The 17,719-nt window shown below is 44.9% G+C and overlaps 1 protein-coding gene across 1 annotated transcript; it reads left to right on the top strand.

Annotated features, from left to right (window-relative positions):
- The first annotated feature begins 14,237 nt into the window (after positions 1–14,237).
- Positions 14,238–17,374, top strand: LOC149168221 (small ribosomal subunit protein uS2m-like). Its single transcript, XM_089426912.1, has one exon. It carries the CDS (start codon positions 15,191–15,193, stop codon positions 15,908–15,910), a length of 720 nt encoding a protein of 239 aa, XP_089283038.1. The 5' UTR covers positions 14,238–15,190; the 3' UTR covers positions 15,911–17,374.
- Positions 17,375–17,719: the final 345 nt, after the last annotated feature.

Genomic DNA, 17,719 nt, shown 5'->3' with positions numbered 1-17,719 from the left:
ACCCCGAAAGGATACATCCCCCGGAGGGTCCAATCCTACCAGAAAGATAAGAGACTGGAAGAGAAAGGCTTAACTCCCATACAGCCAACCCGAAGGGCACCTACCCATAGAATAATGAAGTAAGAAAGAATCCCATACCCATACATTCAGACTCACATAGGTAAGATTAAGCCATACATAGAAAGGTAAGTAGGGGAAGTAAGACTTATTTATCACACATAATCATTAAGTCAGAATGGATGTATGGAAAGTAAGGCTTCTAACACAACCCGAAGGGACGGAGTCACTCACTATTCATATGGTGAGGGTGAGGGTGAGGGTGAGGGTGAGGGTGAGGGACGAACTCTCGACAATAGGCCGCCATCGCTCGACTGATAAGGCCGCCATCGAAATCGTCATTCAATCTATCAGGAATGACGTATATGAGAAAGCGTCATTCAATATCTCACATCGAATCTGGTATGACACATATCGATGCATTCATTCGTTATATACGTAATTACGCCAACCAACCACTATTACTGATTTGTAAGGGATGGCTGGCTTTCTTTCTAGCTTTCTTTTTGGTTGACTAACTGACTGATAGGAACTTCAATGGTGGAGGTTTTAACAGAATACACTATTCATTTTGCCATTTTAGGATGCGCAAGCAGGCTCGACTGATAAAGAGAGGACCGGAGGGACGGAGTCACTCACTATTCCAATGGTGAGGGTGCGTAAGCACACTCGACTGTCAAGGAGAGGGGCTCGACTGATAAGGAGAGGACTGGAGGGACGGAGTCACTCACTATTCTGATGGTGAGGGTGCATAAGTACACTCGACTGTCAAGGAGAGGGCTCAACTGATAAGGAGAGGACCAGAGGGACGAAGTCACTCACTATTCCAATGGTGAGGGTGCGTAAGCACACTCGACTGTCAAGGAGAGGGGCTCGACTGATAAGGAGAGGACCGGAGGGATGGTGTCACTCACTATTCTGATGGTGAGGGTGTGTAAGCACACTCGACTGTCAAGGAGAGGGGCTTGACTGATAAGGAGAGGACCGGAGGGATGGAGTCACTCACTATTCCGATGGTGAGGGTGCGTAAGCACACTCGACTGTCAAGGAGAGGGGCTCGACTGATAAGGAGAGGACCGGAGGGACGGAGTCACTCACTATTCTGATGGTGAGGGTGCATAACCACACTCGACTATCAAGGAGAGGAGCTCGACTGATAAGGAGAGGATGCGCAAGCAGGCTCAACCACTATTTACCCACCCAATCCCGTGAGGCGGAGGTTTGAACATATTTCTCTCCTATTCTTGCCATTTGAGGAGGCAGGAAAGCGGCTAAAGCACCTTGTCTTTCCTGGCCTTTAATCCATTCTAATCCTTTCATCTCTCCTTGCATAAAGAAAGGATAATTATCCTTTGCCAAACATGTCAATGTTGTTGCAGCAAGTCACGGGCGCGGCTTTCATGTCCATGCTTGATGGGTTGGCTACGACCAAGTGTTCATGGTTGAAGGGCGCTACCATAAAACAGCTTTCATAACCTCCTTGGGGAACCTATGCATATGTTCGGATGTCATTTGGGTTGATGAATGTTGGCACCACATTCCAAAGGGCCATGGATCACACCTTCCATGATTTGATTGGCAAGACGATGGTGTATTACCAAGATGATCTCACTGTCTACTCCAAGGTTAGGGAACAACATTTGTTCCATTGATCGAGTGATTGAGTGAACTCATTTAGTGAGGGATTGATTGAGTGATGTATATGTGGTGTGGGGCTTTCCTTTTATACGATTTGATCTTGGGGGCTCTAATGATATTGATTGATTTGGCTTGGTGGAAAGTTAGCTCTAGGCTCAAGAAGGCGGCAAGAGACAAGGCAGGTAGGTGTGACAACTTGAGTTTCGAAAAGGACTGGGCCCAGGTCAGTGGTGTGTAAAGGTGTTCTCCTTTATGTATTTGATTTGGGTAGGTGCAATCTATTGCTCGCGAACCAAACCCATCTGTCCAAGTGAAAGGGAATAGAATAGCATACGGGGTGTTCGCCGAAGGTTGGTTCTGTAGAGAGTAAGCGATGTAAAGAGCTAAGGAGAGAGGGAGAAAGATAGTCGTTAGCTAGGGGGAGAGAGTAAGTCGAAAGAGAGAGTGAGCTAAGTCGTGAAAGCCAGGTAACTCGGAGATCACTTAGGGATCACTTTGAATGGGAATTCCTTTGTACCAAAGCTGAAAGCTGGAAGCGGGATAGATATTGTTACCGAACAATGTTTGGCGCTGGGTCAGTTTACATATCCATCTGGGGAAGCTATGGAGTGGGTCTCAATCTCTCGTACTAGTGGGCTGACTCTTTTCCTTGCACTAGGAAGCGCAAGCCCCTCCGGGACCTTGTTTATCCTTCACGCACTGTTCGGGGATTAGTGAGGGGAGCTTATTTCTGAACTGAGTAGCTTATTTCTGAGCTTAGTCACTAGGGAAGCGGGAAGCAAGGGAACCCGGGTGCGAATGGACGGACTAAAGACATGCATGAAAGACTGTGCCTCCTAACACTGAAAGAGAGAGACGGACTATATGTACGAATTGGAATACAGATTGTAGAGGGACGGGAAGCGGGCATTTCAGGTGGAATGAAATGAGAAGCGCTACTATCCAAGAAGAGATAGTTTAGGGTTGGTGCCAATATTATATACGTAATTACGCTATTGACTTACTTACGATTGACCATTTCGCTACAGTTCCTTTACGGGTCTTGATCTGCCCGGATTGGGCTTGTTCCTGAAGGCAAGTAAGAAGGTAAGCTTACGCACCTCTTCCTGAAGGCGAGTCAGAAGGCAAGTATCAATTGGATTGGATCTATTTCAAAAGAAGGCATGTGAGAAAACCGCTCGCTCTCCCTCCCTTTCGTTCATTCGCACGCAGGCTTGCCTCTCGATGCTCGGAGTGTAGGCCTTCCCTTAGTGGACTAAACCACTAGAATGAAGATCTGCTACTTAAGGTGCCTCTACTCTAGTATTATTTGTTATTACCCCTGCCTTTCTCGCTGCTGGCTTTTTGGCAGGGTTATTCACTTCATATCCAACCGGTAAAAGGTGACTACTAGGCCTGGTTGTTATAAACCTGGATAACTATAAGAAAGTGTATGATGTGCCCCTGCTACAGGTTCTGTATCGACTGGTGAATAAAGGACTGAAGGGATAAGATAAGAATGTACTGACTACTCTTCAAGTGCTAGCTAAGATGCTTACTGTGCTCCTGCTCCTGGTGAGGATGCATGCTCCCACCTCTACTACCTCTGTTGCTGGTGCTGGATAAGGATAACGAAGGTCTGGATCTAGCTCACGATCATCAGTCACTTACTTTCAATCTCGAACACAAAGATCATAGTCTCGATCTGCAACAGAAGCATCAGGATCTCGGCCACAAACACCACCATAATCTGGGTAACGAGGCCCTGTCATGGTCTAACGAGGAGAACATGGCTAGAGGATATTGGTGGTTCATATTTGCGTATATGAAGTGCTCGCTATAAATTGGTATCTGCATCTTCAGGAACCAAATGAAAGTATGCTAGGCAAAATATCACTACTTAGAATTGGTGCTAGAACCACTGGAACTAGTGGGTCATGCAGGCTCAAAAGATGGAAAGGATTGGGGCAACCTACAAGCTTATTAGAAGGCCATACCCGACTGCATGGAAACTACAACCATAATCAGAATGCTATTAGAGATGGTACTGGGCCGAGTCAAACTGGGCTGGGTAAGACAGTGAAATCCCGCCATCTGAGTCACAATGGGAAGTACCACCATCTCGGGAGCGCTGAGAACTAAAACAACCCTGGTACGTCATGGGCATAAAACCGCATTCAAGGATGCGACAACAGTCTTGACCAAGAGGGATAGGACATTTGCGTTAGTTGTATCGCAAGTTGACCCCATTGAAGGCTAGGCTCATAGGCCTAACTAAATAAGGATTCTAGCCCCAACTAGGTTCTAATAGGGAGGGCCCGCTAGACGAACTACTAGGAGGGGATAAACTGAATGAAGGCCTAGGCTAGTAGGGTGAATAGCCTAAGGAAGTAATGTATTGTTGGGCTGGCACCTCAACTAGGTGTTTATTGGGTGAGCTGGATGTCTGAGATAGTTCGGTAATAGGCGGATAGATTACCTAGGATCAGCAGAATTCCCAAATAATGGAATCTCTTATTCATACATACCATTGGAAAGTCCATTCATTATAGATAGATAGATAGATAGAGTGAGATGGGGATAGAGATATATGGATATAGAGTGAGTATGAGTGGTAGTATCAGTAGTAAGCATAGACTGGTTGGTACTAGTATGAGTGGTAGTATCAGCAGTAAGCAGTATTCGGTATGAGTAGTTATCAGTGTGGTAGGTATGTAAGTAAGCTAAGTAGTCTAATTGGTGGAGTTAGCGTTAAAGAGTCAATGCTAGTGAGACCGAGGGCAGGGTGGAAGGACGAACCGATGGGATTGGATAGTGGGGTTCGCTCGGTCTTGCTTATTCATGGATTTCAAGCCATTCAATGATATTGGCACGATAGCTATATTGAGTGAGGGGGTATATACCCCAAAGGAGGCGAAGCGCATCTACCCATTAGACCGAATCTATTCATTTCTTCTCTCTCTAGTTAGTTCAATCAATATAATTATATATGTAATTACGCTTTAGCGTCGTATGGGATCGTAGCTCGAATCATCGATCGTACCCGTAATATCATATACAAATATATAGATATCATTATATATGTCATTATGCATTTCTTCCAGTCATGAATGAGATATATTATATATGTCATTATGCATTCATGATGCGCAAGCAGGCTCGACCAAAGGGAGAGGCAATATCGAACCAATATCGCCCAAACATTGGGTTTCTGAAACGCGATGGGATGTGCCCTTCAAAGAGAATAGATAATAGATAGGAGGAATAATAGCTACGAGAAAGTATATGCATCATTGATCTCCTTATGCCAAGGGGTTTATCGCTCATTAATCTCCTGGGTGGAAGCCTGCCTATTAGGAGCTCGTGATTTTCTATTTTTTATAAAGAGAACCGCAAGATGGGGTTCCTAGAGGATGGATGATCTGTCTAAAAAACTATCTAAATAGTGCTGCCTGCGTATTAGTACAGCTATAATAAGCCTACCTTAAATCTTGTTTAATGAGGCTCGCGCCCTTCCCCGTAATATCTGCCTTAGTTAATATCGTTCGTTGCAACTGCTATGTGGTGACCGGGTCGAACTAGGAAGTCTATGGCTGTCTGATGAGATCTGCCTTCCTTTGGTTCAAACCTGCCGACCCCAATCGAGGCTTTCAATATAAGGGCTCCCCCACCCCACATGTGCTTACCGGGTATAAATACTAATGAATAGAGACCTGTACCCAGGCACCTGATCGGAATGTAAAAGCACCTAATCGAAGCAGCTTATCAATAGATAATAAAAGATAACCACTACTCCATGTGGAAGGTCTTGAATTGGAGGGTGACCGTATGTACCTCAATATCCATCCTTACCTATCCTGGATGGTGACCGTATGTCTCTACCATAAGACATGTCTATCGTATGTATCTACTGGCTTGGAGGTCTTTAACAGAATGAAGCTTTATCCAATCAAGTGAAGGTTGACGGTCTCTAACCAAGGAAGAGAAAAGATAACATCTCCTTGAGCCCCAGATAATATATAAGGCCTTATTTTCATTATTCCTTCTCGGACATGAACTATAGAGAAACATGCTTCATTATAGAATTCATTACACTTTATTATCTACGTAATTACACGATTTCAACATTGATCAAATACGAGTAGTTGGAAATTTTGAGACCCGGAGGGTGCGTTAGCACACTCAACTAAAAAGCCGCCATCGACTCGACCGAGGTTACGAGGGAGAGGAGTGCGTGAGAAAATGAGAAGTCAAACTTTCCTAACCTCTGCCAAGAGAAAATGGCCAATCTCGTAGGGAGAATGTCGAAAACCTCCGCCAAGGGAGCTGATCAAAGGGTAAGTCAAATGAACCCGCTTGCTTGACGTTAGGAGGGCAAGGGTGAGCCTATCAAACTCTTTTTTAGTTACTTATTTGAGAGGGGCCACCCAATAAGTAAATTGAAAAGAGGAGGTGGGTGATTCTATTCTGGTTCCTATCTCAAATGACATAATTACATATATAATGAATGCCGACCAAGACAATGAGTAAGTGACTGCTGGTCATTATGCCATCTCCTACCTCTCCCGGGGGTCGAGCAGCTCAAGTTCCTCCCTTTTCCCACTCATTGAAGGCCAAGCCAAGTGATTCATCTGGAAAACCGTGTTTCATATATAATATAGTGAATGAATTATGCTAATGGAAGAAGGCATTTCCCTACTAGAATGTGAGCCATTTCTTCATGCATAATGGCATATGCCCATAACAACATTTTCTGGTGTAATGACACATATATCGAGTCATGACTGGAATCAATTCAATGAAAATCTCTCGACCATAATGACATATATAATGAGATATCTCAAAAACATGATCGAAGAATATCGTATACAAAGAGAAATTGTATAACTAGGGACTTCTTAGGGGTCACTCACTATTCATATGGTGAGGGATCCATTATGAGAGATCCCATACGATGCTAAAGCGTAATTACATATCTCATTCATTCATGCATAATGACATATATAATGAATGATTGGATTCGAGAGCATAACGACTGATATAATACATTGTATGGTATAATGACTGGAAGAAATGGCAGAATCAGTGATCGAATATTACCATCCCAAACGGGAAAGAAAGAGAGATAGAGAAATCAGTAGTGTGGAAAGGTCGGTTCATCGAACCATACGTGGGTGCAAAAGACAAGATGGATGGCACCTATCCTAATTGTTGGTCTAGCCCACCCAGCGGACACCAAAAGGGGCAGGATTCTTCCACAAGCCCATGCTTCCGGGGCGGGAGGAGCAAGCACATAGTCCCGCCACCGCGGTAAGGGCCATCGCGGCTACTCCGACCATGAGTGCGTGCAGGAGAAACATGGTTGGGTGCGTTAGACACACCTGGTGGGGTGCGGGAACAACCTTCGGCCCAATTATACAATGAATCTACATTACGGGAAGTAGGCGGCCCGTATCCCACTCACATTAGCACTCCATCCCAATGTCCATAACGTGGTCAGAAAATTAACCTATGAAGGAAAGGGTAGCATCATGAAATGAACCTCACCTACTAAGGATCCCATATCCCATATACATTGAATCATTTCAAACCCCATGCCATATTCCTATTCATCTACCCCCCCCCCGGCTCAAACCGGACCCATTGATGAACCGCTGCATATCGCGTATAGCTTGGAACTCTTCTTTGTTTCGCCAATAAGGGGGAGACCTTAGAACAGGCACCTGAGGTAGGCACTTGGATATTGGGACATGATTCATTGAGTAACAAAATGGATGTACGGGAAGGAGGGCACGATTCAACTTCATGTAATTGGGTGAATTTGATTTCATGTCATGTTTGGATTGGAATCTTGGATGTGAAAGGCACGACCATTGAGGGCCAAACCCATTGATGGCATGCTTTCACTCATTGGATGAGCTACAGTGCTCTGGGACAGGCTTTCGAGAAAGCTATGACTGACCTGGATCTTACTTTGATGCATCGAAATCCTTGCACTAGGAAGCGAAAGCCCCTCCGGGACCTTGCCTCTCCGTCTGATGTCTACAGTTCGGCTCGATGGATGCCCTCGTTAGCCCACACTTTCCCTCTCCTTAAGAGTCGATTCTGCTACGCAACCTCATAGCCGAGCCGATAATGCTGGGGTGAAGCGATGGGCTTGACTGACCCTCTTTGGTCCGTTAGGCCCCTCCCATATCTTGGAACCAATTCTGAAATATGACCAACTAGTTAGTAAAACACTATAATATGATCAAAGGTGGTGGGTGGAGGGGGAACGATGGGTAGGTATGGGTTCCCACCTTTGTGTGTTTTATCAACTGCTTGTTACGATATGTAAGACGATGTAAGAATTTCGCTATCAGGGAGAGAATATGACCAATGAATGGAACAAATTGGAAGAAGAATTCCTATGACCAACTTGTGTCATTGATTGAAGAAATGATGGCGGGGAGGACGGATTCACCGAGGGCTAGACGCCATGGGTAGGCGTGGTTGGCCTTCGATAGTTGGGGTGAGAATCAATTACTCATCAATCACATTAGTCTCTTACCGCTTGTAAGTTGACACTATACCCTTCAGTGAGCAAAGGGGGACCTTATGATATGAATATGCCTGGCAGTGCTCAACTGCCATTCCTATCTATCTGATGGCCTGGCATAACCTCCCCCTTATTGGTTTGAATAACATCTTTCCTCTCCCTATGGTCGAGTCACTAATGTACCTCTACCTTCAAAACCTGACAAACGCACCTAAAAACCTGACAAACGAGGGACAATATTGGCTTTCTCCTTACCAATGCTATCATTCTACCAGTTACTCAATATGATGGAGGAGCCAGACCGGTTCTTTCTCTGAATTCTTTGGTGAGATCAAGACTTTACCTGACCTGGGCACGTCAAGTCTTGATCAGAGAGGTGGTCATTTCCTTTCTCTTAAGTCCTATACTTAAGTTGCCTATAAGTACCCCCCTGAGGGTCTACCGATTAAGGCATCGTCTCAATGGAAAGACAGCCCCCTCATCAGGGTGGGAAATCCTGGTTCAAATCCAGGTGCTTTATGTGCCCTTTTCACCTTGGCAGAGATTTTCACATCTTTCTCTCCTCTTCTTGCATTTTCAGGAGGCGGAGGTTAGATTTTGATGGCGGCCTTATAGTCGAGAGTTCGGCAGGCTCACCCTCACCATATGAATAGTGAGCCCCCTAACGGGTCCTACCGGGCCTCAAATTAGATTGCGTAATTATGTATATAATGAATGGAATCACGGACAAGTTTCAATGATGGCGGCCTTACCGCTTACGCATCCTCCCTAGGTTAGATCAGTCCAAGAGTAGGCTGGTTCTGCTGGGCTCAGGGAGTAGGGAGGCCATTTCCAGGAGTGGGAAAAGGGCCTAGGAGGGAAGGAAGCAAAGGCCCCATACTACTGTGAGCATGATTCGATTAGTCATGATGTCCTCTCCCGTTGGTCGAGCCTGCTAACGCATCCTCTCTTTGTCAGATCGTAGTGTCTTATATATGTCATTATGGCATGACTCAATAGCAATCTCATAAGCCAGCCTATGCCAGCCTATGTTGCGGTAGTTTTCCAGAGGCATGCATCGAGAGTGGAATTTCGTCTGAAGACCATTTGCATGTGTTTTACGGCTACTTGACATGCCCAAGCTGGGGAACCTGTGTAGACCTAAGAAATAGCCTAATTTGCTGTCGTAATGAAATATATAATGAGAGTGATTTCCTAGCTAGAGAGAGAGAGAAGAAAGACGAGGTCGAGGCCCTCACTTCTTTGGGGAAGGTGAGCGATAAATCCCTCTGGGCCTATCATCACTTCCACCTTGCCCGATGCGGACAAGCGACTACGTTTCAATTTACTTATTGGGTGGGTAAATAGTGGTCGAGCCTGCTTGCGCATCCTCAAATGGAAATAATAGGAGAGAAAGATGTTGAAACCTCCGCCATCTTATCGGTCAATAATGACATATATAATGAATGACTAGAATCACGGGTTCGGATAGTCAGGTCTCGTGCTGGGGTCGGGGTACCGGGGGCGTGTGAACTGTTTCACGATGGGTGCAATAGTCTGTATGGCTCTCGGGCATAGGATGTATGGGAGAGGAAGGATGGAAGATGGCTAAAGGTGAAGTATGAGGGCTAAAGGTGAAGTGTGTAGGGATATGAGCGAAGAGGTGATAGTTCGAGTTCGAGGTATATGTTGGCAGTTGTCCGTTGGACCACCCCACCTCAAATGGGCAATCAATGAAAAGAAAGAAATATCATCAATCTATATATCTCTAGCCCCTTCTTCCCCTCAATTCAAATAATAAGAGTCTTTTCGGAGATAAGTAATGAAAATAGAACATCTTTCTTTTATGCTTATTCGTACGCCTTAGGAAAATAGATAGACACCCTACGGACTTACTCTATCACAATGAGGAACAGTAGAGCAAATCTATCCTTTCACCTCTGCTTTTAGGGAGGGAAGGCAAGCTGATGGGATAGTAGTTCGAGAGATCCTCTATTCACCACCTCAGGAATCAAAGTCAAAATCATATATCCTATCATGCACCTCTTCCCAAGCTTACCGCACCATGGGAAGGGAGGGTGAGCAAGTAATAACGCAAGCTTACGCACATCTATGGATGTGATTTTCCACTTGTTTCTATGTGGAAGGCCAAAAAAAGTACCTCTGCAGGTGCAGTATAGTTTTATGCACACTAAAAAGACCTCCATAGGATCAAGGGTGCGCACTCTTCATCCTACTCCCCTCCCAGGTGTCAGGCTTGGAGAGCTCCCGTGCAGTAGAAGAGAACCTTTCAGTGGGAGCGGTAGAAGAGTGTCTGTGGGAGAAGAAAGAAAATCACTAGATCGGCCCAAAGGGGATATAATGGTCGGTAAGAAATATCCTTCCTTCTCTTCGTCTGTTAGGGAGCGGCGTAACGTAACGTAGCTTCATGGTACCGCGCTTCGGAGATGGTCTCTAGCTTACCAAAGACCTTAGCTTACCGACCGCACTAAGTCCACTCACTTCGTTACTCCGATAAGCCCTTTCATAAGCCCTGCCTTTACCGATAGGGGATATGATCGGTCGAGTCTACCCATACGCTTCCTTAGCTCCAGGGATCAGTTCGCACGTCTGATGAACGACTGGGTTACTAGGTGACTGGCTTCCTTATCCATAGAGGCGGGTCACTCAATGCCACAACCATGCCTTATGAATGAATCTTATCGCACGTATCTATCTACCTTGACCAGCGTGTGCCTAAGATGTGCGACCGTATGTATCTACTGATCGTACGTTACTGAACCAGCTTTAGTGTGCCTAAGACGTTCCTCTTTACCGTCACCTAGACTAGTGACTGGGTGACTGGCGTACGTTGGATGAACAACTGGGTAACTGGGTGAACAAGCGAGCCTTTACCATGCCAGCAAGAATGGTTCCTTACGCAGGAGAACGCCAGCAAGCGAGCCACAACCATGCCTAATGAAGAAATCCTCAAGAGCGGGTAACTCAATGCCACAACCATGCCTAATGAATGAATCCGAGGCAGTGAACCCAAGGTCCCGGAGGGGCTTGCGCTTCCTAGTGCAAGGAAGGCCACAGAGGTAACTAAACTATGCCTAATTAATCAATAAGAAATGACTATGGTTCATCAGAGCAGGTCACTCCATGAAGGGTATAACCATCGCTTCCTTAGCTCCAGGGATGGTTCCTTAGTAGGAGCAGCCGGTCAATAGTAATGGTTCTTTATGATAAGTCAACTCCCACTTCCCTTTGCCGGGGGGTTCGAGGTCAAAGATAAGATAAGCAATCCACGTATTGATGTCGAAGGTCTTTAACTGGATAGGGAAGTGAGTATCCTCGCTACTGCTCGCCTAAGTGTTAATCACTCTCGCTACCGCTCGATTAGTTTGGTCGACCCTGGTTAGTTTGGTCTAGTTGGTCTCCTCGCTACCGCTTGCTAGCATCCGTACGTTAATGAATGGATGTCTTTCCTTATCCATCTATCTCAATATCTATCTCCTCGCTAGCGCTCGTAGTCGGGTCGGGTAGTAAGTAGTCAGCTCTGTAGTCAGTCCCCTCACTGGTAGGATCAGAATAGCAACCCCTCACAGGATCAGATGGATGTATGGCTACGCCTTCCTTCCATCTATCACTTCGAACCAAAGGCTGTAATGAATGCTGCACCTTCAGGGTGGTTAAGAGAGACGGGCTTTAGCCACCTACGCTTCTGTTACTGCCTTCTATTTTTATAATAAGATGTGGGGATAAGAAGATTGATATAAGAAGATATTCATAAGAAGATATTGTTATATTTTTAGAATAAGATTTTTAGAATAAGATAAGAATAAGATAAGAATATGGGAGATAAGAAGATGAAGAGAATAATCTTTTTATAAGAATATATTCATAAGAAGATAAATAGAAAAAGATCTTCATAAACTGACTTGACTACTTTCCTTACCAGCCCGAAGGGGATTGACTCTATACCGTATGCTCGTATATAATGAATGGATAATGACTCCTTGCCCCCCGGAGGGAACAAGCGGCTTCGCACCTTTATTTGTGAGGTAAGCCTGAAACGGACCCCTTTATAAATACCCGCATCCCCGCTCACTGACGTTCGCTTTCCCTAACGTTAACTGACGTTCACTCTTAGCTAAGGTAAGGGTGTGAACGAGAAGACTCTCCTTCCCGATATGAATGACTCTGACCGATATTAAGGACTCTGGGCTCGGCCCCTGGATGGCCACGCCATACTTCATCAACCAATATCCTTTCTGTAAGGCTACGTCACTCACCACCTAAGGCTATGTCACCTTTTCCCGATATTCCCACAGATACTCTTTCCCGATATCTGTCATAAGAAATCCTCTCCCGGTGGTCGAGCGTGCTTTCGCATCCTCTATCCTTATCTATGCGAGCAAGCATGGATCTTTAGCAGCCGGTTCACACACTTATATAGAATTACGAATGCTAGTTCCAACTCCAATCTCCAAATCATTATACGGATTCATGGTCGTTATACAAGGCTCCTCCTCCCACATAGAGACAAAGATCCAATAGTAAACCTGGCCTTCCAATAAATAAGTGGGAATTTCAGTAAAAAAAGTGGGCGTATAAAGATGATAGAGAGTGATCACGTGGCCTATTGGGACTGGTAATTTCAGTTTGGCCGGCTAGTGATCATAAAAGAGCTCGGCGAATCTCATCAGATTTCTTGGCGATATAGTTCGGAGTAACCTTCGGAGTTGTTGGAGTTACGTGATAAAGAAGCTCGGAGTTACTGTTCGGATATATTTCGGAGCAATTTGTCGAGAGTTCGGCTGGCTCACCCTCACCCTTATGGTCGAGCGACTACGTACCTCATTATATATGTAATTATGGTTGGTTGGACGTGAGATATTCTTTATGTAATTATGCTTTCTTTATTTTGGGGGGTTTATATATTGCTCAAGGCTGCCCAGATCATATACTCTTCATATCGCCGGGATATACGAAATTCTTATTATATTTCATTACGCTTTAGCAAAGAGGGTAGAACCAATTCCCCTCCATAAAGGCCTAATAAAAGAACGAGAATCGCATAGAAGAGCTATGGAGAGGTAAATAGGCAAATAGTCAAGGTTGTAAGTGCTTGCTGTACCCACTAGGATTCTTTGCTGAAGCAAGAGGTTGGGGCATCAGTAAGTTGAGATAGGAAGTATGGTTGGTCAAGAGCAAAGGTGAAGGGAGAGTAACACATAAGTAAAGCGAGTAGGCAGGGGCGTAGCGGTAAATAGGAATAGTGGTACCCAACCAAGTCAGACTATTTCATCAAGTGTTGTGGAACGCCCGTCCCGTCCAACAATGCTCTAAGTTCAGATAATTGAGCAGCCAGTCTATAAAGAAGCAAGGGTTTACGAAAAGTAATACGACTGATCTAAGTGCTCAGCTCACTTCGTGCCTCCCTCCTTTCAAATCTAAAAGTTGAAGCCTGTGTGCCGCGTATGCCCACTCACTCGTCCAACGGCTCTATTGGAAGCCCTTATCCGATCATCCAATGCTATAAGGGGCATTGCAAGTGTGAGGCAGGCAGTAACTATAGGTTGTGAAATCGAAGAGGTGGTAAGTAACAGGTACTAACATGAAATAGAAATGGGGATATCCTAGCAATGCTGGTTGTATTCATTCATCAGAGGATGAGTCAATTCACCAAGGGAGGGCCTATCTCACACCTTGAAACTCACCTTGAACCTTCTGCCTTAGTCTTAAACCTTTCACCTCTAGCCTCGAACCTATCAATTGGGCCCTTAGCTTGAGGATTGGGGTTTTATGGGAGCTAAGGTCGCTAGCGTTCTAAACCCGAGAGTGCCGAACTCCCACTCGACTTCGGCTCCGGGGCTGATTAGAGCCGTTTTCCCGCCGAGCTGGGCGGAATGAATGACCAGCAGCCACTGAATTACTGGCCCACTTCTCTTATTTATTGGCAGCGAAGAATCACCAGCAGCCACTTCTCTTACTGGCTCGGTCGAAAAGGGCAGAAAAGCATAATGACTGCTATAATGAATGACGTAATTACGTATATAATTTATGCATTGTCCGCTAAAGCGCAATTCAATATATAAAGAATGAAAGCGCAATTCAATATATAAAGAATGAATGCATAATGACATATATAATAGCAACATTTTTTGTCTTATCTCTCTAGTGACTTTATTATACGTAATTACGTATATAATAAGGGTTCATAGGTTTCCCGTTATCTCTTTCCATCTTCCTTGCTCTCCCAAAGCCAGCCAACCAGGTTCATTACTAACGAGCGTAATCAGGACTATGGTAGGCAGTAGGTAAGGGGCGAGTGAGCGTGTTATGGCACTAAGACAGACAGGTAGATCCTTCCTTGATGCTTATTGGGTGGCCCCTCTCAAATAAGTAACTAAAGGGTGGTCGAGCCTGCTTGCGCATCCTTACCAGCAGCCACTGAATTACTGGCCCACTTCTCTTATTTATTGGCAGCGAAGAATCACCAGCAGCCACTTCTCTTATTGGCTCGGTCGAAAAGGGAAAAAATGCATAATGACATATATAATATATGCATTGTCAAAGGATTGACCTTATCAACTCGTAGCGGTCCTTGCACTCGGAAGCGCAAGACCCTCCGGACCTTCCTTATTTCCTTGCCTATATTTATGGATTGAAAATACTGTCCATTACGCCTACTTCTCTTCCTGCCCTAATAGTAAGTTACGCCTGCCTTCATTTACGCTTGCTTCTCCTTACTGTCTTATATATTAATTGATAAAGCCAGGAGCGCCGGCAATGTGGTAGTTCTTCCTCATGAGCGAGCGATAAACAGCCAGCCTTCCATATCTAGTCGATCGAGTGATAAAGCATCATGAATTCCATTTATGCATATCCATTTATACATTGATTCTAATATATTACTCTATATCCATATATAGATTGATACTAATGGATATATACCTATATATATAGATATATATACGTAGCTAACCACCTGAGCCAGCTCGAAAGAGGACCATGTACAATCCCCCCAGTTTGGTTCTTCAAAAATCACCGAGTACGAACGCACATCTGGGCCGTCGGGTAGCTGCTCACCATTCCGAAGTATATATATACGGTTCCAGAAATGAAATTGCTATTCCCAATCCAGACAAGACACTTATTTGTTCACGAAACGCTTGTCATTCCATAGGATCTCCCATTCGTGAAAAAGGCCTTTTATTATCCGTAAATACCAATTCGTTATCCGATGATATAGTGGAACAAATGGCTACGAAAATCGATCGAAGCTGTATAAATGATTATCAATGGAGGATCGGGGGTTTTTTGACCAATTCTTCGAGTATGCATCTATTTCCGATTCCGAGAAAGATCCGTCTTTCACGTTCGAGGAATAGGAAGATCAATTTTTTCGGAGGATCCGGCCAACAACCAGATCGTGTAGTAATAATGAATGCAGATAGGGAGTCCTCGGTCATACTCGAAGCTGATCGATTACAAATACCTATCGTATCTTTGGTGGATTCGAATATCCCATTGGGATTATATAGAGGAATAACTTATCCCATTCCAGCGAATGATTCTATACAGTTCGTATATCCATCTCGTAATTCGATCACGAAAACAGTTCCTCCTGAACGGGGAAAAATGCAATGGATGAAGGAGGGGAGAACGACTCATCGATCAACTTCTTCCAATGAGAATTACCATTGCATGCACCAATCTACAAGTCGATGAGATCGGTCGAGTGGTCCCAGTTGGAGATGGGTGTCTGTCTATGGATTGAACAAGATTCCCCATTTGGTTGGAACACCGCTGGTTCGTTCCTAATCGTGGTGGTCGGTACACAGCAGCCAACGTCCCTCCCGACTTACTCGATCTTCTCTTTCCTTACTCGATCTTCTCTTTCATCTTTCCTCGACTTACTCCTGTATCAATACGTTACGCCACCCTCGAAGGTAGAACGAAGATCGGATAGCTTATGCTCTTGCCCAAGCGACCGTGATCCTCTTCCTGGCCTGAAGCTTCCTCCTAGGCAGAGCCCCCGCAAGCAATCCAGCCCAGCTTCGATCTTGATCTCCATTCATCTCCTCTCATTCATCAACCCCCGATCGGCACCTACCTTATGGATGGATGCCGCTTGCCGCCAACCTTTCATGATTCGATCAAACCTTTAGTTGATTCGATCAAACCTTTAGTTGATTCGACCAACCTTGAAAAGAACGTTAGCTTAGAGGTAGGCTATACCTGAAAACCGGAGATAAAGAGAAAACCTTTTGGTACCCGGGAGATAAATGAAGTAAGTGTTCTGTAAGCTGAACCTACCCCATTGCTAGGAATCCCCTACCCGCTTTTCAGTTTATGCCTTAACCTGTATAGTTACCCACCTTCATTATTATACCTGCCCTATCTTGATTAATTAATCAGCGGAGGTACAGCTAGAGATTGATCCGGTATGGCACCGGATCAACCAACCCTTACCCTTGACTTTATTACTGCCTTACCAAACTTAGTGGATGGAGTGCTGCCTGCCTTACTTACCAGCATTGGATCCGATGGAAAGAATCAAAGGGCGGGCTTCATAGAGTCTTGTTGGACGGGGGCGTTACATAACTGCATTCATCAGCCTGGAATAACACTTTAGAGATTCTTCTGGGTACCACTATGCTATGACCTATCCCGCCGAGGTGGATACGATTGGATTTATTAATTTGAACCCACTGGCTAGGAATATACTTACAATGCCTGAACCTCATAGTTATCCACCTGACCTATACCACTTCTTGAATTAATCTCTTATCATGGTTTCCCCATTCTAGGTGTACCATCTCTTATCAAGTGCAGTTAAGGCAGTTAAGAAAGAATATCCTTGAGGAGAATTTACCATCGACAAGGCCACCTTCATAGAAGAGAATTTACCATCCCATAGGCCAGGTTATTATATGTGCCGTGCCATCCATAATCGGGGGAGCAAAGGGAGCAGTTCTCGGCTAATCGACCATCCATCCATCCAGGCATGTCATCCATCCTTCCCATGCCAGGTCTATAGCTGTACCTGACCTCCCTCCTAAGATTCTTCATGAATCCAAGCGGTCTAGGGTTAACAGGTCTAGGTCTGAAGGTAACTATGCAGGTGGGTAACAGGCATTCACTGAAAGGTGGATAGGTCTATTTCTTTCTAGCAATGTAGTTGGTTCTAATTACTTCATTGTATATCGGCAAGGCTCGGCCGGACCAAGAATACGTGGTACCCATAAGGTCCTAGTGGTACCAAGAAGACTTCTTCATAAAGGAAGGGAAGGTAAAGGGGGTTCCTAGTAAAGGTTATAAATGTTTACCCCCTTATCATAATCTGATCTGATCTCATCAGTTCTGGCTGTAATTCATGAATCCATAGGAAAGTTCCAATCCTCCGATCCGACAACTAAGCGGTCTAACTCTAACATAAAGTAAAGGTAAGAGTAAGGTTGATTGATCCGGTGGTTCTGACCTGATAAGAGAAAGGTTAATAGCAGTCCCAACTCAATCACTAAGTGCATTCATGAA

This window comes from Pinus tabuliformis, chromosome 4_2 (assembly GCF_031772625.1).
Source record: "Pinus tabuliformis cultivar Carrire ecotype Pingquan chromosome 4_2, CPIR1, whole genome shotgun sequence".
NCBI classification, from domain to species: Eukaryota; Viridiplantae; Streptophyta; class Pinopsida; order Pinales; family Pinaceae; genus Pinus; species Pinus tabuliformis.
The sequence above is the reverse complement of the archived record's forward strand: the minus strand, read 5'-3'. Positions and strand labels throughout refer to the sequence as shown.

Excerpts from the sequence above, each read along its gene's own strand:
- LOC149168221 (XM_089426912.1), top strand. The coding sequence starts at position 15,191 with ATGTACAATCCCCCCAGTTTGGTTCTTCAAAAATCACCGAGTACGAAC.